Here is a 12,988-nt window from a genome sequence, read left to right on the forward strand (position 1 = left end):
ACGACACAATAATTAGTTACATCTCCTCTTCACCTCTAACGCCTCTTCCACCTCTTTACCACTTACCGCTTAGGTACCTAGACAGTTGCAGTCAGCGCAGCAATCACAGCAATCGTACTCATCGGGAGTCGTCGCACTGCCACTGAAACCTAGCCGGACCCTTTTCGTGCGCCAGTCTAGAGTGTTGCTCTTCGTCGCATCGCTTCCCGTTCTACTTGCCTTAGTAACCTTCCTACTTGCCTATACCCTCCGACCTCCACTTCCACTAATACTACTCCGTACCATCTTCTCATGGAAGGTGTATTATTACAGCGAAGAACTACTCCTGGATGGCGGCGGCGTTGGCCATCTCTTGAAATTTTTCCTGAAGATCCTCCTGTCCGCCGGCCTTGGCCCAGTGCTACTGGTTCGAAGCAGACCGCCAGTTTGCATGCAGCATCACGCCTTGACGGCCAGCCCTCGCCTCGTTTACAACCGCTCAACAGGAGTCCAGCACCCTGGAGGCCCTGCTCAACTGCGTTGCTACGCTTTACTCGGTTCCCTACTGGCTCTCTCATGTTCAGCTAAGATGTACAGTAACAGCTTCCTAGCTCTCGCAGTCTAGTGGCATCGTGTTGGCATTCCAATGCTCAGTGCTCAGTGCTCACCCCCACAGCTACACAATCGATACCGATAGCGATACCCATATACCTACCCCTACAACTGATAATTACAATGGAAACAATGGGTCGTCTTCTGCTCATTAGCGGGAAAGACTTTCAATTCCTCGCAATTGAATCGGAAATATGTTTGGAACACTCCACCTGCACATCCACGGCTAGGAAAGATGCCGTACGAGTGATAATAATGGAAGCAAGCAACGTGTACTGTGTACACACTGGGCATTAGCAGCAACAGCGACCCAGAAATATCGACAGATTGACACCAATATATCAGGACACAGTGGGGTTACCCCGTAGCCACCAAAACCACCGAACTTGATGAAATAGGCTTGAGTCGCGAGAGCCGGGGTGTGTAAGACGGTAGAACCTCTAAGAGACCCCTGGGCAGGAGTCAGGTCTGCCGTCTGGGATCCTGGGTGCTTTTGCCGTCTGCAGGGACACACAGAGATCGGCCGCACCAGCCGCAATGCGTTCTTTGCTACTTTTCTGACTTCTCTTCCTTTCAGTTCTCCACATACCTTGGTTTTTTCGTCCCATCGTACGCTCGACTAAAGGCGGATTTTTGCCTCGCTTGATTCTCGGAACCCTTACAAGTAACACACGCTTACCGTCTGGAGCACTCTCTAGCCCGCCCGGCTCGTGTCTGTGTCGATTCTCGAAGCGTTCCGTCTCTGCTAATGTGTGGGCTTCCATAATGGCCACTTCCAATTGCTTTGTCAAGCCCATTGCTCATTCGTGGGCCTTCGTTACCCGTCGTGGCCATCTTCCCGAGCCACGAAGCTACGGTGTGTTGGGTTGGGTGGTGTGCTGTGCCATTTTCAACCATCCAACTTTTTTTTTCTCTTCCATCGCCGAGCGCGGACCGCCTCCCGCTAGCACGTGTATCCCATGCCCCTCCGACTCGACGCCAATACGCCCCAAGTTCCAAGCCCTGTGGTGCACTACCCTTATCTCATATGCACAACACCATCATTGTCCACCCTCAACCTACTGTAGGGCTGGCCTTCATGAGCCTTCACATGTCAGAACGGGTTTGCGGAATACGCTCCTGAGCCATACACTGCTGTCTGATTTGCTCTTTCTCGACTTCCGTCATCGTAGATTGTATCAGTGCAAAGTGGTCTAATTTCCCCCAGATCTTGGAGGTGTGGGACCCTTCAACACAGACAACAGTACGGTGGGTACTCATGAAGCTGTAGCTTGGTATCGGTAGCTTTGTCCTACTGCTCAACACTCTACATGGACGAATCATACACCTTGTCTTGATCACTAACCATGCGACGGCTATCACAGCTGTCCCATTCGCCACTGCTTCTCCGGCCCTGCTGTCTCTTAACAAACCGTACTGACCTTTGGACAGAGATGCACTCCATCAGTATCGACTTGATATATATACAGTGGTCTCTCCATCCTTTTTCATTCATCCTTTTTGTGGTCTGTGATATCCCTACTTTGCTGATGCTGCTCTCTCTTTTGCAAAGGTTTCCATCCTATCAAGGAAAATTTCCACATGTCATCTGTAAAGCATAGTCTCGGGACAGCTTAGCGATCGGCTCCCGTATATCAAGGTCACGAGCTGGAACCCTTACCAATGCTGGTAGTATTCATTACTCCCTATCAAATTTCGCCATGTGAATAGAGCTACAACGACTATGCTGAGCATGTGAAGGCGGGGTATTACATTCCAGGAGCCGTGAGTGTTGAATCGCGACATAGCTGGAAGACACGCCGCGGACCATGGGTTGAGATTGGTCGATCGGCACAATGCTGATATCAACTATTTTCGCCCACCAATCGCCCTTTGAGTGCTATGAAACAGCCAACATACTCATCCTTCCACTGAGCACAATGACAACACAACGCAAATCCTGAGCACAGCACTCGATCTCCCAAGTTATGTCGTTGAATCGAGAAGGTGATCATGGCGACCAATCAAGAACGTTCGCAGGGAGAATACACTAACACCTTTCTGTTATGCCAAGACATATGCATCTATCAGATCTTTGAGACATTTATTTCACGACATCTGACAAGGTCTAACATGATTCTAGTCAAAACTAAAACGAGTGGCTAGAGGAAGTACAGGCTCGATCTATTGGACCGCCTGATTCTAGCTTTGCCGTGCAACAACACACAAATTTCGCAACCTGTGCAGATTCGATGATGTAATGACATACTTCAGTACCACCATCATTCTCTCAAGGGGATCTCATAGCGAACGACCTGGTACCCTCCAATAGGCCTAGACAGAGCATACACGCGATGCCAACGTTGGCAGTCGTCAATTTCAACATTGTGTGTGCCACATTGGGAGGCTTCATCACTGTCTTTGGCCTTGTTTCTTACCTATTCAAGGAAAAGTTCTATCTCTCTGAGCCTTGTATTGCCTTCTCCTTCTCCGACCAGTAGGAGCCGTTACTGACATTGGCCAGTAATATCTCTAGTAGCGGGAGTCATCTTTTCACCTCATGCTACAAACCTCATAAGGCCCCTTGAGTATGCCCTGGGTGATGTCGAAACTCTGGACACAATAACATTATACTTTACTCGGCTCGTGCTTGGTGTACAATTAGTGCTAGCCGGCGTCCAGCTTCCTTCAAAGTACCTAAAGACAGAATGGAAGAGCCTCGCTCTTCTACTTGGTCCAGGCATGACCATCATGTGGCTTTCCACAAGTCTTCTCGTCTTTGCCTTTGTCCCACACATTCAATTTCTCCAGGCATTAGCTGTCGGGGCATGTGTCACACCCACAGACCCCGTTCTATCCAACTCCATAGTTAAGGGTAAATTTGCAGACAAGAACATTCCCAAGGAGCTGCAAAAGATCATCATAGCCGAGAGTGGCGCCAATGACGGATTGGGTTATCCATTTCTCTTCTTACCACTGTATCTGATTCTCCATGTCGGATACGGTGGCTTAGGCCAGGATCATAGTACGAGTCGTGCCATTGGAGACTGGTTTGGTGAAACCTGGGGTTATGTTATTATTCTTTCCGTCGTCTATGGTGCTACTGTCGGGTGGATCGCCAAAGAGATCTTGCACTGGGCTAAAGATCGAAACTATATCGACCGGGAGAGCTTTCTTGTGTTCGCGATTGCACTCGCTGTAAGTTTGATTGACTTAGATCTATATGATACAACGATCCAGCTCTAACTAACTTCCAGCTCTTCATCGTCGGTACTGTTGGACTCGTTGGATCCGACGATGTCCTAGCATGTTTCATTGCCGGTAACACCTTCACTTGGGATGACTGGTTTCGCCTCGAGACCCTCGATGACAGTTTCCAGCCAACAATCGATATGCTCCTAAACGTGACCATCTTCATATGGTTCGGCGCCGTATGTCCCTGGCCAGAATTCGCACACAACTCCGTGATTCCCATCTACCGCCTCATCTTCCTAGGAATCCTCGTGCTACTCTTAAGGCGACCTCCCATCGTCTACGCCATGCACAAATGGATCCACCAAATCGAGGAAAAGAGGCAAGCCATTTACACTGGCTTCTTCGGCCCAATTGGCGTCAGTGCAGTGTTCTACTTGTACGTGAGCTTGGATTTCCTGCGCCACATCACTGTCGATGGCGAGATCAGACCAGACGCAAAGTTTCTGATGGAAGTCATGAACGTCGTCGTCTGGTTTCTCTGCGTATGCAGCGTTGTAAGTCACCTTCGAGACATTCACAGAGAACGGCACATTGACTTTTATAGATCATCCACGGCCTAAGCGTCCCGCTCGGTAAACTGGGAATCTACCTCCCGCGCACGATATCCAACGCTCTGTCTTCAGATCTGCCTGAGGGACAAGAACCCTTCCATGTCCAGCAGTCCAACGACAACTTGGGCAGAGAGCTCGAGTCGCCGGGGTCGCAGGCCCTGCCTTACCAGATCCGCCGGATAGGGAGGTCGATTATCAGGCCAAAGGATAATGAGTCGTCCAGTAATCCCGGAAGTGGCAGATCGACGCCCGTTCCTGCAAGGTCAACCGGTGGAGTCATCGAGCCGTCAGCTGTGGGCAGGAACGTGGGAATCAAGACTGCCGCTACGACGCCTGGTGGCTCTGATTCACCATCAGGACCTGTGCAACGAACGATACGGTTTCCCGAGGACGTTGATCGAACAGTGTAGAGTTCAAAGCGTTTGAGAACCGTGTTTATAACAGTTCATCGTGAGGCATCCAACGCCTTTTCTTCAAGCATCAAAATGGATATCAGCAACGCTACGCTTTTTAGACCGATTCCTGTGAAGATTACCACATAATATAGATGGGTGGGATATGGTTGGCACATTGCACCATTACGGAGGGATCGAAATCCTTGGGGGAGGTCGAAGCAGGAGGGGGGGGTTTATACTATCTTGGATAACCAAGGAAGGAAGGAACGGTATTCAATGTCGAACAAGGGAAGGAAGGAAAGGTAAAGAACATCGAATAAGAAAGGAAGGAAACATGCCTTCATTTGGATCGTGTGTGGTTCACTGTCTCTTTTTGACAGCATCTACTTTAATACCTTATTCTTACAGTATGATTGGATATACGCAATGACTTTCGTTCAAGTATCTACTTGGTGATCTTCCACCTCACGATCCATTCCATTCAGTCGGAAGACTGACGAGCACCAGCTCCATACTCATTCAATCAACACCATGCAAACTCCTACCACCAAAATTGTTCCCCCTCGTCCGCTGCTAACCCCTCATCTACCACCGTCTCTCCCTCTGCCTCCCGCTCCTTCCTCGTCCGCTGATGCTGCTCCCAATGATTGTACACATCTTTCGGCTTCAACCTGATATCCCCGAACCTCTCTTTCAGCCTCTTCAGCGCCCCTACCGCACCCCCCTTCGCATACTCCTCCAGCAACACACTCGACACCTCCGGCGTGAGCTGCTCCTTCCTATACGTCACGTGCTGGTAGGGATCCTTCTCCGGCGGGTGATTATGCACGACCGACGCGCGGTTGTCGAGGTGCTCGACGATCCACCTGCTATTCGCCGGATCCGTGATATCCTCCGCGCGCAACTGGAACTTCATCGGGCACTCGCAGCGGGCGCCGGACGTCGACTTCCTGATGCTGTTGCCGCGTGCGGAGCGCTTGCGGCCGCGGTTGCAGCCGTACGTGAGGCGGTAGGGCCGCCGCCCCGTCTCGTGCGGTCGCCACCACGTCTTGAAGATGGTGTACACGACGCCGTGGGTGCGCGCCCAGTTGCGGAGAGAGATCTGGGCTTCTTCTATCGTGGCGTAGTTGGCTTGCGGTGGCGGTGCGTGGTCCCGTAATAGTCCGTTGGTAGGGTCGTTGAGGTGGGTGAGGTCAATGTCGCCTTCGGCGTATTCGATGATTTCTCGTGGTGCGCGGTTGCGCATGGTTTTGCGTGTAATGGGGGTCATGGTGGGTGTTGTGGCCTGGGAGTTGTTCGGGTTGTTTGGTAGGGGGTTTTCATTGTTGAAATTATGACTACTGGTTTCCTCCTCTTTTATCTCATGATGGGGATTCTGTATTGGTTGGGGGATATTGAAAATCCTAGGTGGCAGCGGCGTGTTATTGATATTCACAGGCCGAGAGGTCGGACGTGATGAAGGTTGCCGCCCCAAGGGCATTTTGGGTGGGATTTGTACGGTGAACTAATAACTTCTACAATGCAAATGCATCTAACGATTGATCTACACGTCGCATTGGTTCAAGAAATGGATAAATTGCAATTGGGAAGATGAATTGCTTCGTAAGCATTGGGATGGGCCAGCATCCATACGAGGCGCACCAGATACTACAGGGTAGATATACTCGTAGTCGCTCGGAGGATTACTGAGCTAAGGGCACCCCAGCCCATCGTCGGCCACCGAGGAACGCTCCCTTGGACTCTACTGGTATTCGAAGGGAACCCTTGGAAAAGCGTCGATGAGATTATGTCGCATACCCAACATTGGCGTTTTCCTCATTAGACGATTGGACGGAAAGGGGCATTTGTCACACATTGCACATTGCTTTGCTGTACACCACAGGAGGGCTGATCTGCACGGATGCGAAGCAACATGGTTCCCAATGTACGGAGTAGATATTATGGCATCCCCCTTGGGAAGTATGGCAAACTGCCAAACGCTGTATCTCGTGCTACTGCTGCGATAGTCTGCGCATATCGCAAGAGATCCGCTTATGGCTCCAGCAGCAGAGGATGGTGTATCAACACCCCAGAGTTCGGACAACCATGACAATCATCACCACCATCTACCTCACATGCCCCACCTGCATGGTCACCACCACCATTCTGGGAAACGACTGAGGCAGTTCCTGCGACCTAACGGCACGAAAGTGCACATTGCCAGCTCTCCAGAAGATGCTGATCACATCCGCAAAGGACTTGCGGACGGCGAGAAAGATGTTGATTATGATCTCTTCATCCACGGCTCGCCTGAGCACGTGTGTATCACCCATTCAATGCGGCAGCATCTGATCGAATTATATTAAAGAAATACACAGATTGACGCTCTGCGCCACACCCACGCTCACCATGAGGATATGCATCGCCAACTCAAAGAAAAGCATGGCGACATTGTGGACGAGTTCGAGCGCGTACTTCGCGAGATGGACGCTCTTTCAAACGAACTCCACATGATCTCCGAGCACGCCGTCCAACTCGACGCAAATTTCTCAAAGTACGGCTACTCTGCGCACTTGAGGACCAAAGACGATGCCTCTGATGACTCCAGCTCTGGCTCGTTCGACAAGAATCAATGGGAAGCTGAGCGAAAGCAAGGCGGGACTATGCGCTTCTACCAGAGACCCATCGTGCGCCAGTACTTCCACAAGGGGCTCCTCTGGCGTGCTCGCGAGGCACAGGAGGTCGGCAGCTACGAACTGTTCGTGGATCTCTTCTACGTGGGAATCATCGCCATCACCGGAGACCATGCCGCCGAGCACCCCACGGGGAAGTCCCTGCTCCACTTCGTCATCATCTTCATTATGAGCTGGAAGTTCTGGTCCGATCTTGCGACCATTATAGGCTGGATAGACGCAGACGACCTCATCCGCCGCCTCTCCGTGCTCTTCATCCTGACCTGTCTCCTGGGCTTCACGACGAACATCAACGACGCTTGGGAGCACACCTACACCCCTCTGGTCGCATTCTATCTCGCATCCCGGCTCTTCGTCGCAGCGTCGTACACTTGGTTCGCGTGGAAGATCCCCATGGTGCGCGCGACCATGATTGGTAACGCAATCATGATCATCATCCCCTGCGCCTTCTGGGTCGCAAGCATCCACGTCGAAGAAGGTACCAAGCAAGGCCTAATCTGGCCCGCCATATTCTTCGACCTCTTCGGCGCCACGATCCTTCTCCACCTATCACGACCCGCCTCCTGGATGGGCCAGACCTACATCCGCTGGGCGAAAGAGAAAGCCTTCGAATTCACGCCCGCCGCCAACATCGAGCACCGCATCGAGCGCACCGCCGCCTTCGTGACGCTAGTCTTCGGCTCCTGCGTGCTGGGGCTCCTGTACCAGAGCTCCGTGGGCTTCGGCATCAACGCGTTCTTCGGAAAAGCCGTGCTGGGCCTCATCCTCGCCTTCACGTTCAACTGGATCTACTTCGAGATCGACGCCTGGAACCTGCACACGCACGCCATCCGCCGCTCCGTCTGGTCCGCGTCAATATGGATCACCATCCACGCCCCCTTCATCATGTCCTTCGTCCTCGGCGCTTCCTCCCTGGGCGTCCTCGTCCGCGCACACGACACCCACGACGCCGACGTCGATACCCTCTACGAGACCTTCGTCGCGCGGTCCGAGGGCCACCTCCCGAGCGGGCTGCCGTGGTTCTTCTGCGGGGGCGTGGGCGTCGCGCTCGCGTGCATGGGCGTCATCGCTATGACGCATATCCACAAGGTTATCCCTAACCAGCGCCTCGGGAAGCGCGTGCGTCTCGTTTTCCGGTTCGTCGTCGCGGCGGTTATCATCGTGCTGCCGACTGCGCATATGGATAGCTTGGATCTCGTGGGGACGACGGCGGGGCTCGTAGTTGCGGTGCTGGTGGTCGATGTGCTGGGGAGTACGTGTCAGGGTGAGAATCTGCTGTTCGATCCGAAGTGTAGGCGGGCGAAGGGGAGGTATAGTGCTAGGTGTAATGTCACGAGGGGGGAGTTGGAGGAGAGCGTCAAGACCGGGGAGGTGCTGCGGGTGGAGGAGCTGGCGAAGAGGGATGGGAAGGGTGAGGTCGGCGCTGTTTAAAGTTCGTTCATCGTGTGAATTGGGGACGCTTTTGTAAGGGGGTTTCTATGGTTTGAGAGATGGATTTCGATGTTTGAGACAGAAATTACATGGGGAGATCAAATCAATATATCCGTCATGCTTTTGCTGAACATACTAGAGTAGATACCAATTGAATATATAGCAATTCTAGTTTAGCAACCGTGTGAAAGCGGCACAGGGTTAACCAAACAGGTATTTGGCGTTTATGATGTATAATGTAATCTCTATGTAATCGTCCGACGTATCGACGAACAGTCATTAAAAGCTACACCATGGTCGTTGCACAGGAGCCTCATCTCCTCTCGACCTGTTTTTACACTCCAATTCATCAACAATCATCCCCGTTTCTTGCCTTGAGGAGCTGGGCTGTGGCCGCGGCTGTTCGAGGTATCAGTCTTGCCGGCCATCCAGGAGGCGAGGTCGAAGTTCTGCATAGCTTGGGCTGGGTTGGCGGCTCCGCCAGAAGCTAGAGGGCTCTGCTTCTGCATCTCTTCGAACTCGGCACGGGTCTCGGGATCCACTACAAAGTATTCGTCAGACACAATGTTTCCAACCCAGGTACCTGCTGTGTACTTACTATTTTCCATGAGCTTAGGCATGCCGAAGATGAGAACCATGGAGAACAATGCCATGAGCATCATTGGGTTCTTCAAGAAAGAAAGCGGGGAGACTAATAGATCGTCAGTTAGCATAATCTGTCCAGGCTTACACGCTACTCTCGATATCGACCCAACTTACATCCGCTGCGTTCCTGGAAATAGTATTTCTTCCCAAGGAGGCGGGCTTCCAACACGACACCATTGCCGCCTTCTCCGCGGGACTCGCCCTTGTTGTCCCACTCGTTGCCGATGAATGTCTGCCACGACTTGATCACCTCCTTCTTATCCCCGCTGCCTTCCACAGCTTCCTCTAGGCTGACATCGATCCGAAGAGGCTCGAACAGGGCGTCACGGGAATGTATGGTCACCAGGTAGCTTCCAGCGGAGACATTGTAAAAGTTGAACGAGTTCGACCGTGTGAGATATGCTTCCTGAGGCGGACCCGAAGACTGGAGGATGGCGTGGGTGGAAGATGGCAGAGTCGAGGGGTTGACAAGCTGTGTGTTGGGTACATGGAGCGCAAAGCGCGCACCGAGTGCTGTTGATGCCAGTCCGGCGAGCGAGAAGAGACTACACTTCATGTTGGCTTGACGTTGTGGTTTGGGGAACCTTGGCTTGTTGGTGTTGGAGGTTTGGCGGCGGGACGAAGGAGGTCGGGGGTTCGGCCAAACGATCAACCGACTATTGTCACGACCACTGGGTAACGACGTTGTGGTGTAGGTATCAAACACAGTTACAATTAATTGAATTAGCTACTTTATGGAAGCATGAATTATGTGCTTGACTTTATTCATCAGACTCCAAAAACACAAAGGTAAGCCAACTGTGCGAGCAACAGTGGCTATGCCAGAGCTTCAGTGCTAGAACCCTTGCATCGTTGCGATTACCCATTTTTATCAGATATCTGAGTCTCGCATGGTATTACTTAAAGTTTACCGACTCCAGCATTAAGAGTGGTTTGAAATTCTTTCTTGGTAAATAGGATAGACTTAATACTAGTATACTTGTAGGCAGTTCAAGCTCCAACTGGGAAACACCGTGTCTTGTGGAAAATTCCAAGATCTGTGTCGACGTGTGCTTAAGTGGGGTCATTAGTATAGATCCAAGAGTCAATCTGACCATCATGATAAATCTCACAGTTAATGTTCGATTTGTTTAAAGGTAGATCGTAATATAGCGATATATAATCGACGTGGCGGGAAGACCAATTTCCCCGATCATGGAGTACATAGACGCGGGGTTAGGCCCACGCGCCTGAAAAGATTTACACATATGCAGCCCTATCGAATTCCCAAAAAAAGAAGAACAAGGAAGTTTAACCGCCTAGAAATACAAGTCGGACATTATTCCAACCAGGACCCGCTAAAACGCCGTGAAATGATGGATTCCCCAGAGATACCAGGGGGAAAGGTTTATGCGTACGTTTTCGAAATGAGAGGTGTCGGAGTAGTAGCGTGCCGTTCGCGACAAAGACTTTTGAGATCAATAATTAGAGCAGAACAGTGCAAAAGACTTCTCCTTCTCGCTGCCGGACTATTCAGCCTTCTGTTGTGCCTTTGCCTCAGCTTTTCTGGCTTCGAGGCGAGCTTCCTCAGCCGCGACCATATCTGTATTGACGTTAGCATTCGTAGCAATTGTTGAGGGGCGATTGTCCCCGTGATGAAGGAAACATACCTCTCCATTGATCTTCGCCGGCATAGCGCTCGTGATGGATTCTCTTCTCGATCAAATGCTTGTGCTCGGGGTCGTTGGGGTCGATGACCTTGATAGTCTCCCACCGACCCTTGCCCTTCTTTGCGTCGTTTGTCTCGAAAGCAAAGGAGGCGAGCAAGACGGCGAGTGTCGCGCCCTGTGCATACATACGTGCCTGAACGAGTTTCTGGGAGCCAGAGAGATATTTGTTGCGGTTCACGGCGATGAAGGATCCACCCATGGAGAGTACCCAAAAGCCGAAGATGATGGGGTAACGGTTCTCCTCAGCCCATTCCTTTGCGCGCTCGAGAGTGGTCTTGCCGGCAATGAGCTTCTCCTCACGTTCCTTCTCGCGGGCGATTTCGCGCTGCTTTTCGGGGTTGTGATCGATGTCGTATTGAGCGGAGGCACGATCGGCGCCGAGGACGGCTAGAGTCAGAGAGTCAGATGGCCAGTTCCTAGATAAGAGAATTGAACAAGTGCAACTCACCAACGAAAGTTCCAGTGGATGCGACGAGGAAGGTTCGGAAGGGGATGGTAAGGGCGCGGAAAGCGGGAAACCTCCTGCTAGCACCTATGACACCCACCGCACCGATTGTGGTACCGATAAGACCGGCAATGGATCCGCCCTTGATGGTGGCACTATAGATATGATCAATGACAGTTCGAAGATGTAGCTATGAGGAGCTCTGTTAGAGGTGTGGCAGACATACTTGTAATGTGCCTGTTCTTCTTCTTTGGTAAGGACCTTCATATTTGCTCAAATGTGGTTGATAGGAAGGGTTGTGATAGTGTTGTTACGAGTAGGATAGATGAGCGGAGGGGATGAGGAATGTAAGTGTAGCCTTGTGGAAATGAGATCGTATGTAGTGGGTAGGACCTCTTAGAGCGGGTCTTGGGGGGATCTTATATTTTCAAAGGTCCTGATCGGACGATACAGAAAAGTGCAATGGTGACGTCGCCGAGCTTCCGGCCCGCTGAGAGGAAAGAGAGGAGGGTCTGGAGTGCGAGTGTAATAAGCAGTCTAGCACCGTCAGCGTAATCCAGGCAAAGCGTTGTTCGCTAGGTATTCTTCGGCGGCAACCGGGGGAGCAGAACCACCACAGCGACCAGTGATCACCGCAATCTGGCAAATGTATCACTCCACCACGCCAGATTTAACAATTGAATGACCTCGTGTTCGTTTTGAAACCATGGATCAGATTCTCCGATTCTCTCATTTTTGTTGTTTTAACTTTTGCAATCAAGGATGAGTCGTCGCTGCAATCTACTATAGGTAGTTTTCTATCTATGTTGATATGGACAATAGCATTGATTCTTTGTACATACGTACTCCCTCTTCTTACCAAGTACGCATATGGTACTCCGTATTACACTGTAGTCTATCAAATTAATTACAGAACTGCTCCATGGCCTCCAAGGAGATACTCGTAAAAGAGCGCCTTGATTAATGCAGGGTCCACTTCCAATTGCTTAGAAAAAAATCCTTCTCCGACGAAACCTAAACAAGCCAACCCCAACAATAACGAATGATACAATAATACAGCCCCGGGGTACTCTCGCTCTCGCGTGTTCGTCGGGGGAACCCTTCTCTTCGTTTCTTACGGTGGTACCCGCAGAGGTAATGCCGCTTCGGCTTCTCCTTGGACTTGCCGCATGCCGCTCAGCTTTTACATCGGCCATCACGCCTGATTATCAATATTCTTTTCATTGGAAGCTTCTAAGACTCATTCTATTACTGATATCATCGATCTCATGGTTAATTTTTGCAATTCCTTTGCAAAATGTGCGATGGGACGTAG

At 51.2% G+C, this 12,988-nt stretch overlaps 6 protein-coding genes across 6 annotated transcripts; 2 read left to right on the top strand and 4 right to left on the bottom strand.

The window, feature by feature from the left end:
* Positions 1-2,924: 2,924 nt before the first annotated feature.
* Positions 2,925-4,786, top strand: BU24DRAFT_346488 (uncharacterized protein; the record flags this gene model as incomplete). Its single annotated transcript, XM_033523488.1, has 4 exons — positions 2,925-3,042; positions 3,095-3,768; positions 3,828-4,319; positions 4,370-4,786. 4 exons carry the CDS (start codon positions 2,925-2,927, stop codon positions 4,784-4,786), a joined length of 1,701 nt encoding a protein of 566 aa, XP_033384765.1.
* Positions 4,787-5,105: 319 nt separating this feature from the next.
* On the bottom strand, positions 5,106-6,390 carry BU24DRAFT_422766 (uncharacterized protein). The gene has a single exon (XM_033528068.1). It carries the CDS (start codon positions 6,249-6,251, stop codon positions 5,313-5,315), a length of 939 nt encoding a protein of 312 aa, XP_033384766.1. The 5' UTR covers positions 6,252-6,390; the 3' UTR covers positions 5,106-5,312.
* A 495-nt stretch (positions 6,391-6,885) lies between these two features.
* Positions 6,886-8,874, top strand: BU24DRAFT_433436 (uncharacterized protein; the record flags this gene model as incomplete). Its single annotated transcript, XM_033529973.1, has 3 exons — positions 6,886-7,068; positions 7,129-8,720; positions 8,760-8,874. 3 exons carry the CDS (start codon positions 6,886-6,888, stop codon positions 8,872-8,874), a joined length of 1,890 nt encoding a protein of 629 aa, XP_033384767.1.
* Positions 8,875-8,923: 49 nt separating this feature from the next.
* On the bottom strand, positions 8,924-10,220 carry BU24DRAFT_422767 (uncharacterized protein). The gene is made up of 3 exons (XM_033528069.1): positions 9,634-10,220; positions 9,473-9,565; positions 8,924-9,415 (listed from the first exon to the last, which is right to left on the bottom strand). The coding sequence occupies exons 1-3, from the start codon at positions 10,073-10,075 to the stop codon at positions 9,231-9,233; spliced, it is 720 nt and encodes a 239-aa protein (XP_033384768.1). The 5' UTR covers positions 10,076-10,220; the 3' UTR covers positions 8,924-9,230.
* Positions 10,221-11,027: 807 nt separating this feature from the next.
* BU24DRAFT_409533 (uncharacterized protein) lies at positions 11,028-11,940 on the bottom strand (the record flags this gene model as incomplete). The annotated part of the gene is made up of 4 exons (XM_033525926.1): positions 11,028-11,101; positions 11,169-11,615; positions 11,677-11,828; positions 11,900-11,940. The coding sequence occupies 4 exons, from the start codon at positions 11,938-11,940 to the stop codon at positions 11,028-11,030; spliced, it is 714 nt and encodes a 237-aa protein (XP_033384769.1).
* Positions 11,941-12,494: 554 nt separating this feature from the next.
* BU24DRAFT_422769 (uncharacterized protein) lies at positions 12,495-12,954 on the bottom strand. The gene has a single exon (XM_033528070.1). It carries the CDS (start codon positions 12,867-12,869, stop codon positions 12,660-12,662), a length of 210 nt encoding a protein of 69 aa, XP_033384770.1. The 5' UTR covers positions 12,870-12,954; the 3' UTR covers positions 12,495-12,659.
* Positions 12,955-12,988: the final 34 nt, after the last annotated feature.

Source organism: Aaosphaeria arxii (assembly GCF_010015735.1).
Source record: "Aaosphaeria arxii CBS 175.79 unplaced genomic scaffold BU24scaffold_4, whole genome shotgun sequence".
Lineage (NCBI taxonomy): Eukaryota > Fungi > Ascomycota > Dothideomycetes > Pleosporales > Aaosphaeria > Aaosphaeria arxii.